We start from the raw sequence: 19,989 nt of genomic DNA, 5'->3' as shown, positions 1-19,989 counted from the left end.
AAAAAAAATTGCGAGGAAATAATGAGTAAGTCCGACTCTGGGCCTCAGATTCTAGAGTAAATGCAGGAGTGTGGAAGACACGCCAAGGGAAATAATAACAGATTAATTCAAAATAAAGCAGCAATTCAACAAGAACAACAGTAAGCAGAATTACAGCAAATCCCCGCTGAGGGGTTAAAGTAGAAGCTTCCTCTTTTAAATCAAAATCTGACTTCCATTAAGAGGAGAAGGGAAAGGGCGGGTGATTTGTGTGATAAACTGCATGACTGAGCTGAAAGACAGTGAGGAGTTGAGGATGTCATCAAACTCTCAGGTTTTAAGTTTGGGAAGCTTGTTATCCTAACAAAGGTTTGTTCAAAATTATGAAAGTAAAATAGGTTAGTGATGCCTCCATTCTGTATCCCTCAGTCTTTCGATGTTTTTTGTTTTCTAATTTAATGACTTTTTATTTGAAAATAAAATGATCACATAGGCCTTAAATACACACCTTTGAAATTTTGATCCTGCTGTTGTGCTCTGCACTTATGTGCCATTGAATTTAATTGCTGATTAAAGTATCAAGTTAACCTGGGACAGCATTTAGCATGATTTTTTTAAAAAAAATATTCCCCATCCGGAGCTTTTAAAAGAAGGTAAATAAAATCAAAATATTAGTTTAGTGGAAAAGTTTGAATGCAAATATTGGTTCTCCTTAGGTTTGTTTATTTTCCATCATTCTGACTCTGCGCTTACCTTCTCTGGATGTCCTTCATTTGACTATTCTGCCCTCCTGGCTAAGGGCAGTTCTTAAAGTGTTCTTTCGAGTGTTTTAATTCTTATCATCAGTCATTTTTAATGTACGGTTTCATGAAAAACCATGATGTTACTGTATAAGCCTCCTTGCTGACCTTCCCACCTTCCAGACTCTCCCCTCTTCAGTCTTTATTTCACTGTGCTGGCCAGATTATTTTTCTAAAGCATCACTGTGCACACATTTCCCCACTCCTCAAAAATCCCCAATGATTGCTCATTCTTCTCTGCATCAACAGAAACTCCCAATCATTCGTTTTAAGGCGATCCGCTCCCTCCTCCTAGTTACTCTTTTCTCACACTTCCACGGCTCACACAAAATGTCCCCAACAACAATGGAAGCGTGATGAAAAGAGGAACTGGTCTTCAGAGTATATTCCAAAGGCATGATTAGATTTGGGTTTGTTTTGTTTTTTCCTAGCTGGAATAGATTATTTGCATAAAATGATTAGTGTCAGCCAGAAAACTGTGTACAAGTTCACGTAATACAATATGCAGATGTTTCCTGGTTGCTAATGAGAATTGTTCTGCTTCGGAACAACCTAATTCTGGGTGAATGCCTTTAGTCACTGGATTAGTGTTCCAAATATCAAATGTCGTAGTTTATCCACATATTTTGTTTTTTAAGAAGGGGGAACATTATTAGTTTCATACTTAATGCCAGTTAACCTGCTGTAATGGATTTCCAGTTGATGTTTTAATAACTGTTTATAATCCATCAGTTCTTTGGACGATGAATAAAAATGTTGACTTTTAATTTCATTGGATATAACTTGCAGAAAAGGCACACTTCCCTGATATGTCTTGATGGCCATCCAGTAACAAGTAATCAATCAAATCTTATTTATTGAGCGCTCACTGTGTGTTAACTACTATACTAAGCGTTTGGGAGAGTACAATATAATGAAGCTGGTAGTTAGCTTCCCTGCCCACAAGAGCTTACAGTCCAGTGCTGGGAAACATACTGATATAAGTAAATAAATTATGGATATCATCATCATCAATCGTATTTATTGAGCACTTACTGTGTGCAGAGCACTGTACTAAGCGCTTGGGAAGTACAAGTTGGCAACATATAGAGACAGTCCCTACCCAACAGTGGGCTCACAGTCTAAAAGGGGGAGACAGAGAACAAAACCAAACATACTAACAAAATAAAATAAATAGAATAGATATGTACAAGTAAAATAAACAAATAGAGTAACAAATATGTACATACATATATACAGGTGCTGTGGGGAAGGGAAGGAGGTAAGATGGGGGGATGGAGAGGGGCACGAGGGGGAGAGGAAGGAAGGGGCTCAATTAGGGATTAGGGATACTCCAGTGTGTTAGGTGTCTCATTCTTGACTCATGGTTTTCAAGGATCATCTGTACATTTGTTTGATTCCTCAAATCCCAAGATTTTTAGGATAAATGCCTTTAAAAACTAGACAAACGTGCTCTTTTCTACTCTGTGGTCAGTATTATGTAGGGAAAAAATACTAGCTGGCTTTATTTTTGAAGTTTCCTATCAGGGTGCCTTTTATTCTGTCAACATAAAGCAGTACCAGTGACTACCTCACATTTTCTGAGATGACCCTCATTTCATCACTACCCGACCGATGGATTGGATTAGAATCTGTTCCGTTGGCACTTAATTTTGCGTTTGAACACAAACCCTCCTGCCCATCCCTATTCTTGCTGGAACTCCCTTGGGATAACTGGTAGATTTGTTTCTGAATTTTAAAAAACAATATGTATGTACATAAGTGCTAGGGACTGAGGGTGGGGTGAATAATGGTTGCAAGTAATAGTTTGAATTAACATGTGGAGTTTTCACTCTGTTGAAGCTCAATATAAGTTAGGACTTAAGCCGAAGAAAAGATTGAACACTTTGTCAGTGTACATCACTGGATAATGTACTAGTCAAGTGCGCTCTGGCAGACTGTAAGCTCACTGTGTGCAGGGAATGTGTCTGTCATATTGTTGTGTTGTACTCTCTCAGGTGCGTAGTACAGTGCTCTGCTCACAAGCACTCAATAAATATGATTGATTGATTAAGTGCACTCTTTTGGCGTATTTACAATTTGCATTACGAGTCTGTCTCCTCCACCTGTTTTCTCCCACTGTAGCTATTTTGAGAATTTACTTTCCTGTGGCGTATGTGGTTGAAACTGACTATAAAGTTAAAGTTATGCCTAGCCCCGAAGTCTTAGAAATCCAGTGGAGTTTACTATTATAGGAATGACTGGATTCTTAGCCAAAGCAAATATGCTTTGAATGGAAATTATTATAAATACTTTGCATTTAGATTTATTTCAGAAAGCAATAAAGGCAGTTAAGTCTGTATTTAGATGAAATGTGGTTCTCAAATGAGGTTTTTCCCATCTTTTAGTCTGTGGACCACAAACCTAAAAGCAAGTACAGCACTTGGTATTGCACCAGCTTAGAGAGGGAGGGAGGGAGAGAGAGAGAGAGAGAGAGAGAGAGAGAGAGAGAGAGGTTTTTTAAAGATCCTTCTTCATTATAATCATTAAAATATATTTATTTGAAGATTTACCATGTCTTAGGCACTGTATTGAATGTACATAGGCATGGTAATGCAAAGTAAGAGGTCTGACCTTCCAGACATTTAGCCACAACAAAAAACCACAAAACATATTGCATATGTTTAAGTTTCATTCAGCATTTATCACAGTTCACCATCAAGGGATAAAGTAGAAGTGAAACTATCTTAAAAAAAAAAACCAAACTCATGAATATAATGCTAGGTTGGTGGTGGGTTTGCTTGTTTTTTCACAAGGAACTCTTTTTAAAACTTAGAGTGTCTTTCTTCCATTTAAAAAAATGGTTTTAAATTTCTTAGAGTATATGATGACCTTCACTCTCAGGGGTGGGGTAAATCCAGTGCAAGTGACTGAGATTAGCATGCCGTGTCATGCTTCTTGATAATAATAATAATAATAATAATGATGGCATTTATTAAGTGCTTACTATGTGCAAAGCACTGTTCTAAGCTCTGGGGAGCTTTCGAGGTGATCAGGTTGTCCCACGGGGGGCTCACAGTCTTCATCCCCATTTTACAGATGAGGTAACTGAGGCACAGAGAAGTTAAGTGATTTGCCTAAAATCACACAGCTGACAATTGGCGGAGCAGGGATTTGAACCCATGGCCTCTGACTCCAAAGACCATGCTCTTTCCACTGAGCCACGCTGCTTCTCCTCCCCACACATGTAAAACCAACACACAAAGATTCAGTTCATCCCTCTCTAAAAATTGTCTTGAGTATTTTCCCAGGGAATTCCTTCTTAAAATTTGTCGATTTTGTTAACTGTTAGTTGCTTGACAGTTGATGACATGGTAGTCACTCAACAGAGGAGGGGATGGAGGGGGAAGAAGTCAGTATTTTTATGGTTGGATTTCCTCTTCTGGCCTGCACATCCCTGCTCTCCTAAAGAGGACATTTGGGGACTCATATGCGGAGGTTAGAGATTTAACCAGAGTGAAGAATCTCCACTCTGACTCCCATAATCATGTGAAATTCCTCATCTAACCCTTCTATGCTGGAAAACTCAAGGAATTTTGGTCAAGATGGGTTGGGCAGCTCCCTTCTTGCCTTTTCAAAATCTCTCTTTCTAACTCAACATTTACATTCGGATTTGCACCCTTTATTCAGCCCGTCCTCCGCCCCAAGCACTTACGTGCATATCTGTAATTTATTTTAGATCAATAATAATAATGGCATTTGTTAAGCGCTTACTATATGCAAAGCACTGTTCTAAGCGCTGGGGAGGATACAAGGTGATCCGGTTGTCCCACGTGGGGCTCACAGTCTTAATCCCCATTTTACAGACAAGGTTACTGAGGCCCGGAGAAGTTAAGTGACTTGCCCAAAGTCACACGTCTGTCTCCCTCTCTAGACTGTAAGCTCCTTATGGGCAGGGAACGTTTCTACCAACTGTTATATTGTACTCTCCCAAGTGCTCAATACAGTGCCCTGCACAGAGTAAGCGCTCAATAAATACCATTGATCGATCGATTGATGTTGTTCACGTCCTGCCTACATCATCAAACTCTCTGGCCTTTCAAGGGCAAAGGATAAAATAGTAACCTGCTTTCTGTTTGCCTTTTGGGGGTATCTATTAATTGTACTTTATTTACCAAGTTATGTTTCTTCGAGAAAACATTTGGCCATTGGCTTCAAGGCAATCAGTGCCCTTCCCACTACAGCCCAGTTCATGTGCTTCACTCCTCCCAAGGTAACCTAAGCACTGACCTTCATTCTCTTCTCTCTTGCTCCTGACCTTTTGATCCACTCCATCCTTCCTCCTGGAACTCCTTCCCCATCACATCCAGCAGACCGGGACTCTCTCCATCTTCCAAGCCCCTTTAAAATAGCTTGTACTTCCCAAGCGCTTAGTACAGTGCTCTGCACATAGTAAGCGCTCAATAAATACGATTGATGATGATGATGATCTCCTCCAGGAGGCCTGCTCTGATTATCATCTCATCTGAACCCCATTCCCTCCTCCCCTCCCCATCACTTAAATACTTGGGTACTCACACCGACTCCTCACCTCCCAGAGCATTTATGAACTAGCCTTAAAACTCTTAAAAAGTGAAATGGGCAAGTCACTTTAGTTCTCTGTGCCTCAATTACCTCATCTGTAAAATGGGAATTGAGACTGTGAGCCCCATGCGGGGCAGGGACTGTGTCCAACCTGATTTTCATGTATCTACCCCAGTGCTTAGTACAGTGCCTGTAACATAAAACTTAAAACATAAATCATTAATGAACTAGTCTCCTCCTCCCCAGCCCTACCTTCTTCCCCTCCCCACAGCACCTGTATATATGTTTGTACAGATTTATCACTCTATTTTACTTGTACATATTTACTATTCTATTTATTTTGTTAATGACGTGCATTTAGTTTTAACTCTATTTGTTCTGACGACTTGACACCCGTCTGCATGTTTTGTTTCGTTGTCTGTCTCCCCCTTCTAGACTGTGAGCCCGTTGTTGGGTAGGGACCGTCTGTATACGTTTCCAACTTGTACTTCCCAAGCGCTTAGTCCAGTGCTCTGCACTCATAAATACGATTGAATGAATGAATGAATGAACTCTGTTGCTTTCTCCTACCTGCAGTTTATTTTATAGTCTGTTTTCCTGCTGTATTGTAAATTCCTTGAGGACAGAGATCATATCTATTAACTACAATGAACTTTGACAATAGAGTACTTTCCCCCCAAGATCAGCAGTTAATGTTCATTTTGTTAACCTGAAATTCACTTCTTTTCTAACGGTTATTAGGAGAAAGCTTCTCTCCTCTACCTGTTTTCAGAACCAGTCTGTACTGACTTTCCTGCTATTCTCAGGACTCTTTCCCCAGTCATCAGCATTATTATAACAGTCTCTGCCTCATCGCAGTTTTCTCCATCAAATGTCCAGCACCATTTCAGTTTTGGGAAGTGGAGCCTTAATTTACCCTTTCAGGTGTAGACTGAATCTTTACTGAAGTCTTGGTTACATAAAATGGAAATCAAGGTTGGTAATGGGAAGCAGCATGTCATAGTGGATAGAGCACGGGCCTGGGATGGGATGAACCAGTATGGGTTCTAATTCTGTTTAGTTCCTTGTGCCTCAGTTACCTCATCTGTAAAATGGGGATTGAGACTGCGAGCCCCGTGCGGGACAGGGACTGTGACCAACCAGATTTGCTTGTATCTACCCCAGCGCTTAGTACAGTGCCTGTAACATAGTAAGCGCTTAACAAATACCCTAATTATTATTATTATTATTTATAGTTCAGTGCTCTGTGTTGAGTAAATACTCAGTAAATACCTTTGATTTATTGACATCTTCCATAAAAACCTGCAGTTTACTTTCCTTGAGAATCTCATGCTGATATCAGTACTAATCCCTCCCAAAAGATTAGAAACTAAATGGAGTTTTATTCCCATTTTAGCACTAGTAAGCTCCACTGAAGAAATAGTATTCCCTCCCCACCAAAAAAAAAAAAACAATTGAAGCTATCGAAATGGGAGTTTTATTTCCATTGTAAGCTATGAAATATTTATTGTCCACCTCCAGTTACTTCGTGGACGGAGGAAGGGGAATTTCGAAGAAAGTAATGGTTTCAGGTCCTAGAATCGAAAGCATATGATAGTGGAAAGTGGACCCTCCTAAGCAATGTATTTGATTTGTTATTCTAGCATGACTTGTGATATTTTGTAACTATAGCCCTGGTTGTTGTTATTTGTGACACTCACAATTAACTTTTTAAGTATTCCAGTAGGCATCTTTGGCCAGGAAACATTTTTTACTATAGAGGTATACATTTATCTAAGTATTTATCAAAAGTTGAGTAAAAAAATATTGGAAAACCTTTAACACGTAATATGTTTCCAGTTACCAAAATAACATGCAAGTAATTATAAATGTATTATATTGTGTGTATATTTTCAAAGGGATAAAGGCAATAGTAGCTTATTTTGGGGTTTTTTTATGGTATTTGTTAAGCACTCACTTTATACCAGCCACTGTTCTAAGCACTGGGTAAGATACAAGGTAACCAGATTGGTTACAGTCCCTGTCCCACATGGGGCTCACAACCTTAATTCCCATTTTACAAATGAGGGAACTGAGGCACAGAGAAATTAAATGATTTGCCGGAGGTCATACAAGTTGTTGGCAGGGAATATGTCTGTTTATCCTTGTATTGTTCTCTTCCGAACGCTTAGTACAGTGCTGTGCACACAGTAAACACTCAATAAATACGATTGAATGAGTGAATGAATGAAATGGCAGAGCCAGGATTAGAACCCAGGTCCTTCTAACTCCCAGGCCCACATTCTAGACTGTGAGCCCACTGTTGGGTAGGGACCGTCTCTGTATGTTGCCAACTTGCACTTTCCAAGCGCTTAGTACAGTGCTCTGCACACAGTAAGCGCTCAATAAATACGATTGAATGAATGAATAAGGCACGCAGCCTGGGAAAAAATGAATTTCCAAGAGGTAAGTTATAGGACAAGAACAATGTGGATAACTTTTTCTGCGTAGGAGCTAGGCCTAATGGATATAACAAGCCTGGAAGTCGAGACCTGGGTTCTAATCCAGACTTTACCAGTTGCCTGTGGTGTAAGCTTGGCCAACTCACTTAACTTCTCTGTGACTTGGATTCGCCGTCTGTAAAATGGGGATTCAATACCTATTCTCGCTTCTACTTAAATGAGACAGCGATGGTGACCGACCCGATCTCCGTGCTTGGCACTTAGTAAGGGCTTCACAAATAGCACAAGCGTTGTGCTCATTCATTCATTCATTCATTCAATCATATTTATTGAGCGCTTACTGTGTGCCGAGCACTGTACTAAGCGCTTGGGAAGTACAAGTTGGCAACATATAGAGACAGTCCCTACCCGACAGTGGGCTCACAGTCTAGAAGGGGGAGACAGAGAACAAAACAAAACAGATTAACAAAATAAAATACATAGAATAAATAGGTACAAATAAAATAGAGCATTATAAACATATATACAGGTGCTGTGGGGAGGGGAAGGAGGTAAGGGGGTGGGGAGGAGAGGAAGGAGGGAGCTCATGAAGGTGTTAACTATCTGTGCTTTTTCTAAGTTGGACAATTAGAGATTTTCTGGTAAAGATCCCCGCGTACGGATGTCCCAAAAGTAGAAATCTGTCCTTAACCGCTGGTGCGTCAGTGAATCTTGTCATACCGCTCTCCCCTGAACCACCTTGCAGCCACATTGCCTCTTCCTGGATCATCATCATCAATCGTATTTATTGAGCACTTACTATGTGCAGAGCACTGTACTAAGCGCTTAAACCTCGGGTAACTCGGGCACCAAGTAGCAGTTTGGATTCAGGTCTCGCCAGCGGAGAGATAGCGGAGATCACAAGTTTATGCTGCCCTACTTCAACTAGGTTAAATTTTTATTTTCTTCATCGGGAAGGCTTTGAGGAAACGTAAAAAAATCGATGGATTATGTTTTCTTTTCACAGGAGAAATTGTCGTCAACGAAGTAAACTTTGTAAGGAAATGCATCGCCTCCGACACGAGTCAGTATGATCTGTGGGGCAAGCTGGTGTGCAGTAACTTCAAAATCTCGTTTCTTACGGATGACCCTATGCCACTTCAGGTGTGTCTTTTTTTTTTTTTTTTTAATGCACTGCTATGTAATAAAGCCTTTAGCTGCTGTGAGATACTGAAACTGTGTCATGAGGAGCAGAGGTCTCCCCTGTGTAGGGGCTCTGGACCCCATCAGAGAATAAGGGAGACTCTCGTCTTTGTTAATAACAATAATAGTACTTTCCACCCATCAGAGAATAAGGGAGACTCTCATCTTTGTTAATAGCAATAATAATAATAATAATAATGGTACTTTCCAAGTGCTTACTATGTGCCAAGCACTGTTCCAAGCACTGTGGGGTGGATGCAGGTTAACCAGGTTGGACACAGTCCTGTCCCACATGGGGCTTACAGTCTCAATCCCCGTTTTACAGACGAGGTAATTGAGGCCCAGAGAAGTCAAGTGACTTACCCAAGGTCACACAGTAGACTAGTAGACTAGTGGCAGAGCCAGGACCCCTCTGTTGGCTCAGGGCAAATCCTCCAACTCCCCACCCCCTCCAAGACCACTGCAGGAGTGCAATGCAGAGGGAACTGAATCTTAAATTCCCAATATTTAGCACACTGGGGAAAGTTACGGCAATTTCTCACCAGAATGGTTTGCACCGAGTAGGAGTTTCCCAGGAACTGCCAACTGAAATTATAGCTGCATTTCCCTCGCAACCAATCCCCCTTTGGTTGTAAGCACCTTGTGGGCAATTGACTGGTTCCAACTCAGTCGGTGTAGCCTTCCCAGCGCTCAGTACAGTGCTTTGCACACTTTGTAAGCCCATAACAAATCATATTTAGTGCCTAACCTGTCACACTGAAGTGTTTGTTAAAACTCATTTTAACTTGGCAGATATGTGAATGCGATTGGCTGGAAGGGGCCTATATTAAGAACCAAAATAATACAAAGTTCCCAGCAAAGGTTTAGGAACATTTTTGAAGAAACAGTGGTGTCCTTTGTCTCCGTTTTTTAGCTCATGCTAATGTGAGGAGGCTCTGAAGTATTGGTTGGAATACGGTATTTCAGACCAGAGCCGTAACTCCTTTCTTCCATTTCTAGTGGTGTTTATAGCTTATAACATAGGAAAGAAATTCTCTGTAACTTTTGGCCAGGTGAAAAATCAAAATAGTGGCCCTGGAAAAAAAAAAGTGTCAAGTTTAGTATATTCGGTGACTTCGTTAGCTTTGAGACCATGAGGATTTTTCTCCCAAGTTTCAATTTGTAACAGTTTAAATTGTGTCCTACTTTAATTTCTCTCCTACTTGTAGCATTACTGGAGATCAGTAACACTGATTTTTAGAAAAGGCTTTGCCTACGAAATTCAAATTTTCACATGCCTTTAGCCATCCTTTAGTTTAACTGTATACAGCCAGAGCAGTGTTTGTTGCATGTGAAGTGCGGCAATTTAATATTACTTTTTTCTATAGTAGTCACCCTTAAGTGAATTATAGCCTTAGATAATTATGCCCATGCCTTATAATTTTAAGAGCATAATCGGTGCCATTACTGGTCTAATTTAGCAGAGCATTCTGGCTCCAGTCCTGGCAGTAGAATGCGTGGAGGAAGCATAGATTATTACCCATCCTGACATCCATCATAATATGACTCAACATCTCTAAATTCCTTTTCTACTTTCCTAACTTCCTCTGGTAACCCATTATGGGCCACTCGTCCATTAATTTAGCCATACTTCTGTTTAATATACTGAGATTTTGCTGCCTCCACAGCATTCTGTAGTAACAAGTATGTGCTTTAAAAAGGGGATTAAAAAATGTTGAAAGCTGAAAAATAGTTAACTGAATGCTAGATTCCAAGCATCACTATTTAACAATTCATTCTGTTGTTGTGACTCTTCCTCCGCCTATTTCAGTGTGGCTGCTGAAAGTGAGATCGCAAAAGAAAAGCCGTAGGTTTATCCCTGGAAACTCAAAAAGCCTTTTCTTTTCATAGTTTTGGAATTAGAATAGCGTTGTGCATCGGTATTCAGCTGCAAGCCAACGTCCTGTACATTGAATCCAATCCTTGGAAACAATCACTTTAATTTTGGAGTTAAAATCTGCAAGAGCGCGTTTTGTTTTGAAGAAAGCTGTTATGCCGTCCTTTCTGTGTTTTGTTAAAAATGGGTTTACACCTCTCTGTGGGAGTGTCAAAAAAATCTTATTTTCCTGCCAACCTACTGTTTAAATTTCAGAAATTCCACTATAAAAACCTTCTGCTTGGCGAGCACGACGTCCCCCTAACATGCATCGAGCAAATTGTCACAGGTATGTCAAATGTTCATTCTCCTTCCAGTGTGAAAGAATCGAGTTCAGCGCTTGCAACTCTGAAGTTAACTCGGGTTCAGCTGCCGTTAACCTTCCGCTTTCGAAACCTTTCCAGTATTACTTGAGGAGGAAACCAGCATTGTGAGAATAGGGAACGGGGCCGAATAATTATGTAGTTGTCCTTCGTGCTCAAAAAAGTCAGCATTGAGGGTGAAGTTCAGTTAGGAGTATGTGTGTGGGCTCCACAGTCTCAACCGTATTGTGTGCACACAAAGGCTATCTGTTGTGTTATGGCTGGGGACTGTCTTTCATCATCATCATCATCAATCGTATTTATTGGGCGCTTACTATGTGCAGAGCACTGTACTAAGTGCTTGGGAAGTATACCTGTTGTCTCTTTGTCTTGCCGTCCCTGTGAAGCCTCAACTCAAAAATTGGTGCTCCTGCCTTCATCACAATTGCTACGCTGGTCTCTCTGCGTTATTTGAGAAGCAGCGTGGCCTCGTGGATAGAGCCCCAGGGACTGTGTCCAACCAGATTCGCTTTTAAGGGAAGTTGTTAAGCGTTTACTATGTGTCAGGCACTCTGCCGAGTCCTGTGGTGGATACAATCAATCAATCAATCGTATTTATTGTGCGCTTACTGTGTGCAGAGCACTGTACTAAGCACTTGGGAAGTACAAGTTGGCAACTGTTGCCAACAGCGGGCTCACAGTCTAAAAGGGGGAGACAGAACAAAACCAAACATACTAACAAAATAAAATAAACAGAATAGATATGTACAAGTAAAATAAATAGAAAAAATATGGAATGCTTCACGAATTTGCGTGTCATCCTTGAGGGACTGCGTCCAACCCCATCTGCTTGGATCTCGCCTAGCGCTTAGTACGGTGTCCGGCACGTAGCGAGCGCTTAACTGCCATCGTCATTATTGTTATTGTTGGTATTATTATCACTTGGACCGTGGACCCCACATGGGACAGGGGCCGCGCCCAACCTGCTTTCCTCAGATCCAGCCCAGCGCTTAGTACAGTGCACGGCTCCTAGTGAGCGCTTAACTACCCTCATCATTATAACTGGGAGCCCCGTGTGGGAGATAATCGGGTTGGACCCAATCCGTCCCACATGGGCCTTACAGTCGTAATCCCCATTTTAGCGATGAGTTCACTGAGGCACAGGGAAGTGAAGTGGTTGCCGAAAGTCAAGTGGCAGAGGCAATACTAGAACCCAGGTCCTCTGACTCCCGGGCACATGGTGTTTCCATTAAGTTTCCGCTGTTTCTCGGGACTCTTACACGTCCTTGGACTTACTAACCCTGGGAATGCCCACAGACTTATCTACAGGCATCAGCTGGGGTCTCAGAAAAGCAAATAAGATGGCACAGAAATCATCAAATTCTTGAAACTCTGGTCTCAGTGAGCATCAGCTGGTAGCCAGTGACATGTCAGGACATCTGGGAAGAGTCATCTGTATTTTCCGCAAAGTCTGTTTCCCGTGGGTCTGTTTCAGGCTGCGAATAGTGTCCCGGGAATTCAGAGCAGGCATTCCGGTAAGCAGGAATCAATCAGTGGTATTTATTGAGCGCTTCCTATGTGCAGGGCACTGTATTTAAACTAAACACTAAACATAATGTATATACGTTTGTACATATTTATTACTCTATTTTACTCGTACATATCCATTCTATTTATTTTTTGTTAATATGTTTCGTTTTGTTGTCTGTCTCCCCCTTCTAGACTGTGAGCCCACTGTTGGGTAGGGACCGTCTCTATATGTTGCCAACCTGTACCTCCCAAGCGCTTAGTACAGTGCTCTGCACACAGGAAGCGCTCAATAAATGCGATTGATTGATTACTTAGTACTTGGGAGAGTACAATGCTCACTGAGGAGCAGTGTGCCTGAGTGGATAGAGCATGGGGGCCTGTATATATGTATATATGTTTGTACATATTTTTTGCTCTATTTATTTGTTTATTTTATTTGTACATATCTATTCTATTTATTTTATTTTGTTAGTATGTTTGGTTTTGTTCTCTGTCTCCCCCTTTTAGACTGTGAGCCCACTGTTGGGTAGGGACTGTCTCTATACGTTGCCAATTTGTACTTCCCAAGCGCTTAGTACAGTGCTCTGCACATAGTAAGCTCTCAATAAATACGATTGATGATGATGAAAAGGACCTGGGTTAATAATAATAATAATAATGATGGCATTTTGTATGTGCTTACTATGTGCAAAGCACTGTTCTACTAATAACGGTATTTAAATGCTCACTATGTGCCGAGCACTGTTCCAAGCACTGGGGTAGATACAAGGTTGTCTCAAGTGGGACCCACGGTCTTGATCCCCATTTCACAGCTGAGGTAACGGAGGCACAGAGAAGTTAAGTGGCTTGCCCGAGGGCACACAGCAGAGAAGCAGCGGAGGTGGGATTAGAACCCACATCCTCTGGCTCCCAAGCCTGTGCTGTTGCTCTTATTAGGCCATGATGCTCCCACCCCGCTCCACCGCTTGTCTGCCGCGTGGATTTAGTCAATTCTCTGAGTCTCAGTTGCCTCATCTGTAAAATGGGGATTAAGACTGTGTGGGACGGGGACTGTGTCCAACGCCAACCGCTTGTATCTGCCCCAGCGCTCAGTACAGTGCCTTAGGCACTTAAATACCACAATTATCTTCATCACCCTTGGGCTTAGGGACAGTCTTACAGAACCTCAGACAGTTCAACCCATCAGGGCAAAGTGAATGTTATTTAACAATCAATCAGTCAATTTATTTGAATCAATCAGGCGTATTTATGAGCGCTTACTGTGTGCTAAACGTTTGGGAGAATACAATATAGCAGAGCTGGTGGACAAGTTCCCCGCCCACAGTTAGCTTGAGCTTCACCAGAATACCATGCAGTGATACTAGCAGTACCAGCCTGTGGGCTAATTCTGTTGTATTATGCCCTCCCAAGCACTTAGTACAGTGACCTGTACATAGTAAGCACTCAATAAATACGATTGATTGGTGGTAGTATTTATTAAGTGCTTCCTGTGTGCAGAGCACTGTCCTGTAGGCTGTGAGCTTGCTGTGGGCAGGAAATGCCTGTTTATTGTTGCACTGTACTCTCCCAAGTGCTTAATACAGTGCTTTGCACACAGTAGGTGCTCAATAAGTTCAATTGAATGAATTAATTAATTAAGGGCTGAGAAAGAATACACAAGTGGGAATTAGACATGGTCCTAATCCCTCTTGGGGTTTACAGGCTCTGGGGCCCAGGGCAAGTCACTTCACTTCTCTGTGCCTCAGTTACCTCATCTGTAAAATGGGGATTAAGACTGTGAGTCCAATGTGATACAGGGATTGTGTCCAATCTGATTAGATTGTATCTACCCCAGCTCTTAGTACAGGGTCTGGCACCAAATAATAGTTCATCGCCCTGATTTGCTCCCTTAATCAATCATATTTATTGAGCACTTACTGTGTGCAGAGCACTGTACTAAGCGCTTATTCATCCCCGACCCGCTCAGGCCTGCAGCTCGTGGACCTACAGATGTTATTTATTTATTCATATTAATGTTCTTCTCCCCTTCTAGACTGTAGGTTGTTGTGGGCAGAGAATATGTCTGTTATATTGTTGTACTCTCCCGAGTGCTTCGTACAGTGTTCTGCACACAGAAAGCACTCAATAAACGTGACTGATTAATGAGCACTTACTGTGTGCACTCCTCTGTACTAAGCAACCTATCATTCATTTTTTTCATTCAATCGTATTTATTGAGCGCTTACCATGTGCAGAGCACTGTACTAAGCGCTTGGGAATAATAATAATGGCATTTATTAAGCGCTTACTATGTGCAAAGCACTGTTCTAAGCGCTGGAGTCCAAGTTGGCAACATAGAGAGACGGTCCTTACCCCACAGTGGGCTCCACAGTCTAGAAGGGGGAGACAGAGAACAAAACATATTAACGAAATAAAATAATCAATCAATCGTAGTTATTGAGCGCTTACTGTGTGCAGGGCACTGTACTAAAAAATAAGTAGAATAAATATGTACAAGTAAAATAAATAAATGAATCGATCAATTATATTTGCCGAGCGCTTACCCTGAGCAGAAAACTGTACTAAGCGGTTGGGAGAGTGAGCCCACTGTTGGGTAGGGACCGTCTCTATATGTTGCCAACTGGTACTTCCCAAGCACTTAGTACAGTGCTCTGCACACAGTAAGCGCTCAATAAATATGATTGATTGATTGATTGAACATGGTAGTCACATTCCCTGCCCCAAATGCCCCTCCGATTCCAAGGCTGGCCTTTGAAGGTAGTAAATCAAATGGAGAGCTCTCATATATAAAAGGTACATAACCTACTGCCCGGGTAAAATCAGGTCACCAGCTATAACAACAGCTCTTCCCCATCTAGACTGTAAGCTCACTATGGGCAGGGAACTTGTCCGCGTAATTCTGTTGTAATAAAAAGAATAATTATGGTACTTTTTAAGTGCTTACTCTGTGACAGTCACTGTTCTAATTGCTGGAGCTCACATGGGGCTCACACTGTTAAATCAAGGGCAGCTGTAGGAACGATGGGTTCGTTGGCCCATCTGAACTCTCTTAACCCTCCCTCTGGTCAGTTGCCCTATTACTCTATTTATTTATTTATTACTCTATTACTCTATTTATTTATTATTTATTTATTTTACTTGTACCTATCTATTCTATTTATTTTATTTTGTTAGTGTGTTTGGTTTTGTGCTCTGTCTCCCCCTTCTAGACCGTGAGCCCACTGTTGGATAGGGACCGTCTCTATATGTTGCCAGCTTGTACTTCCCAAGCGCTTAGTACAGTGCTCTGCACACAGTAAGGGCTCAATAAATACGATTGATTGATTGCCTGCAGTTGGAGACAGTTGACTGGGGTAAGAATGGCATCTTTTTTTAGTATTTTTGCATTGCTTACAGCAATCAATCAATCATATTTATTGAGCGCTTACTGTGTGCAGAGCACTGTACTAAGCGCTTGGGAAGTCCAAGTTGGCAACATATAGAGACGGTCCCTACCCAGCAGTGGGCTCACAGTCTAAAAGACATTAGGCAACTGCTGTTCCACTCTCTCCTTGAAGCTCATTAGCAAGTGAGATGAGCCACCTTGCAATTCAAACCATCGTGGTTTGGGACTTTTCAATGAACCAATCAATCGAGAAACAGCTTGCCCTAGTGGAAAGCTGTGTATATATCTATAATTTTATTTATTTATTTTGATGCCATTGATGCCTGTCTACTTGATTTGTTGGCTGTCTCCCCCCTTCTAGACTGAGAGCCCATTGTTGGGTAGGGACCATCTCTATATCATCATCATCATCAATCGTATTTATTGAGCACTTACTGTGTGCAGAGCACTGTACTAAGCGCTTGGGAAGTCCAAGTTGGCAACATATAGAGACAGTCCCTACCCAACAGTGGGCTCACAGTCTAAAAGGGGGAGACAGAGAACAAAACCAAACATACTAACAAAATAAAATAAATAGAATAGATATGTACAAGTAAAATAGAGTCATAAATATGTACAAACATATATACATATATACAGGTGCTGTGGGGAAGGGAAGGAGGTAAGACGGGGGGGTGGAGAGGGGGACGAGGGGGAGAGGAAGGAAGGGGCTCAGTCTGGGAAGGCCTCCTGGAGGAGGTGAGCTCTCAGCAGGGCCTTGAAGGGAGGAAGAGAGCTAGCTTGGCGGATGGGCAGAGGGAGGGCATTCCAGGCCCGGGGGATGACGTCTATATGTTGCTGACTTGTACTTCCCAAGTGCTTAGTACAGTGCTCTGCACACAGTAAGCGCTCAATAAGTACAGTTGAATGAATGAATGAAAATTATAAAGACCACAATTATTATGTGTCGATCCCTGCTCTAAGCACTGAGGTAGATACATGGTAATCAGGCCCCACATGGGACTTACATGCCAAGGAGGAGGAAGAACAGGTGTGCTTAGCACAGAGTAAGCGCTCCGTAAATTCGATTGAATGAATGAATGAACGAACAGGTATTGGATCCCCATTTTACGGATGAGGTGACCGAGGCACAGAGAAGCGAAGTGACTTGCCCAAGGTCACACAGCAGTCCCGGGTCCTCTGATTCCCAGGCCCGTGCTCTTTCCATTAGGCCATGCTGCGCTCGTATTCTTCTTGAATATAATGATGGTGCCACCTTTGAGGTCTTGGGGCATTTCCTCATCGTTATGGCGAGGAAAAGCTTATGTGCCTTTTTAGGCAGGGTATTTCTTCCATGCTTGCAAGTCTCATTAGAAATCTCATCAGGGGAGCAGCAAGGCCTAATGGAAAGAGCACGGGCCTCGGAGTCAGAGGACTTGGGTTCTAATCCTAACTCTGCCATGCGTCTGCTGTGGGACCTTGGATAAGTCACTTTAAATAATAATAATAATAATAATGATGGCATTTATTAAGCGCTTACTATGTGCCAAGCACTGTTCTAAGCGCTGGGGAGGTTACGAGGTGATCAGGTTGTCCCACGGGGGGGCTCACAGTCTTAAACATCATCATCAATTGTATTTATTGAGCGCTTACTGCGTGCAGAGCACTGTACTAAGCGCTTGGGAAGTACAAATTGGCAACATATAGAGACAGTCCCTACCCAACAGTGGGCTCACGGTCTTAATCCCCACGAGGTAACTGAGGCCCAGAGAAGTGAAGTGACTTGCCCAGAGTCACACAGCTGACAGGTGGCGGAGCCGGGATTTGAACCCATGACCTCGGACTCCAAAGCCTGTGCTCTTTCCACGGAGCCACGCTGCTTCTCTAACTTCTGTTTAACTCTTCTGCGTCTGTTACGTGCTCCGTAAAATGGGAATCCTACTCCCTCCTATTGAGACTGTGAGCCAGGGACTGTGTCTAACCTGATTAACTGGTGTCTGCCCCAGAACCTGAACAGTGCTTGGCCTATAGGAAGGTACTCATACGGTAATCATCATTATTATTATTATTATTAGATCGGAGTTCTTTATCATTTTTCATGGCTTATGAATGCCGGCGGCTTCCTCGGTAGTTGGGGAAGTCCCATGTTTTTGCATGTTGGAATATTTCCCGATTTGAAGGGCCTGGTCTTCTTCGGTTGTAGAAGAGATGCCTGATGCGCATATCCTGACACTGGCATTTATGTGATGGTTGCTGTGTTCTTCGCTTTGTTTCAAGTTGTCTTTAAATAAATAAATTAAATAAATAAATAAATAGAGTAAAGAAAATATGTACAAACATATATACATATAGTTGTCTTTTCATCTCTGAGTCATTTGAGAAGCGGCGTGGCTCAGTGGAGTCAGAGGTCAATCAATCAATCAATCAATCGTATTTATTGAGCGCTTCCTGTGTGCAGAGCACTGTACTAAGCGCTTGGGAAGTACAAGTTGGCACCGTATAGAGACAGTCCCTACCCAACAGTGGGCTCACAGTCGAAAAGGGGGAGACAGAGAACAAAACCAAACATACTAACAAAATAAATAGAATAGATATGTACAAGTAAAATAAATAAGAGTAATAAATATGTACAAACATATATACAGGTGCTGTGGGGAAGGGAAGGAGGTAAGATGGGGGGATGGAGAGGGGGACGAGGGGGAGAGGTCATGGGTTCAAATCCCAGCTCTGCCAACTGTCAGCTGTGTGACTTTGGGCAAGTCACTTAACATCTCTGTGCCTCAGTTACCTCATCTGTAAAATGGGGATTAAGACTGTGAGGCCCCCGTGGGACAACCTGATCACCTTGTAATCTCCCCAGTGCTTAGTACAGTGCTTTGCACATAGTAAGCGCTTAATAAATGCCATCATTAAGTCACTTAACATCTCTGTGCCTCAGTTCCCTCATCTGTAAAATGGGGATTAAGACTGTGAGGCCCCCCCGTGGGACAACCTGATCACCTTGTAACCTCCCTAGCGCTTAGAACAGTGCTTTGCACATAGTAAGCACTTAATAAATGCCATTCTTCTTCTTCTTATTATTATTATTTGCGTCAACCAGTCTTGGGGATATGCTTAGCCTTGCCTAATGCCTTGACAGCACCCTGATAGTCCCTATCATGGAAAATATGCTCATCTGTTGTTTATATTCTTTACTTCAGTCAGTTGTATTTAATGAGCACTTTGTGCAAAGCACTGTGCTAAACATTTGGGAGAGTACAACCCAATAATGAGCTGTCACATTCCCTGCCCACAACGAGCTATATTGAGTTTCCTGTTCCAAAGGGGCTGTTGGTACTGCAGAATTCCTTGCATCATCATCATCATCATCAATCGTATTTATTGAGCGCTTACTGTGTGCAGAGCACTGTACTAAGCGCTTGGGAAGTACAAGTTGGCAACATATAGAGACGGTCCCTACCCAACGGTGGGCTCACAGTCTAGAAGGGGGAGACAGAGAACAAAACCAAACATACTAACAAAATAAAATAAATAGGATAGATATGTACAAGTAAAATAAATAACTAGAGTAACAAATAAATCAATAAATAGAGTAATAAATATGTACAGACATTTGTGGGCAAGGAACGTGTCTTCCAACTCTGTTATTCTGTGCTTAGTATGGTGCTCTGCACACAGTAAGCTCTCAATAAATACAGTCAATTGGTTGATGACCATCACTTGCAGAAATCCTTGTTCTGCAGGTCCGTAAGATTTAAAGGCCTTGGAAGTTTTGGGATCACTTTTAAAAGTAATGGTCATCAACCAATTGATTGTATTTATTGAGACCTTACTGTGTGCAGAGCACTATACTAAGCACCTGGGAGAGTACAGAATAGCAGAGTTGGAAGACACGTTCCTTGCCCACAAATGT

General features: G+C 42.0%; 1 protein-coding gene across 1 annotated transcript in view; it reads left to right on the top strand.

Moving 5' to 3' along the window:
• Positions 1-19,989, top strand: part of MTMR10 (myotubularin related protein 10) — a 65,121-nt gene that overhangs the window by 17,598 nt on the left and 27,534 nt on the right. Inside the window, exons 3-4 of the mRNA XM_038746883.1 lie at positions 8,790-8,926; positions 11,097-11,169. Coding sequence (XP_038602811.1) covers positions 8,790-8,926; positions 11,097-11,169 — 210 coding nt within the window. The remainder of the gene's footprint in view (positions 1-8,789; positions 8,927-11,096; positions 11,170-19,989) is intronic.

The sequence above is a fragment of the Tachyglossus aculeatus genome, chromosome 5, assembly GCF_015852505.1.
Source record: "Tachyglossus aculeatus isolate mTacAcu1 chromosome 5, mTacAcu1.pri, whole genome shotgun sequence".
In the NCBI taxonomy this organism is placed as follows: Eukaryota; Metazoa; Chordata; class Mammalia; order Monotremata; family Tachyglossidae; genus Tachyglossus; species Tachyglossus aculeatus.
This window is presented reverse-complemented; position numbering and strand designations above follow the sequence as displayed.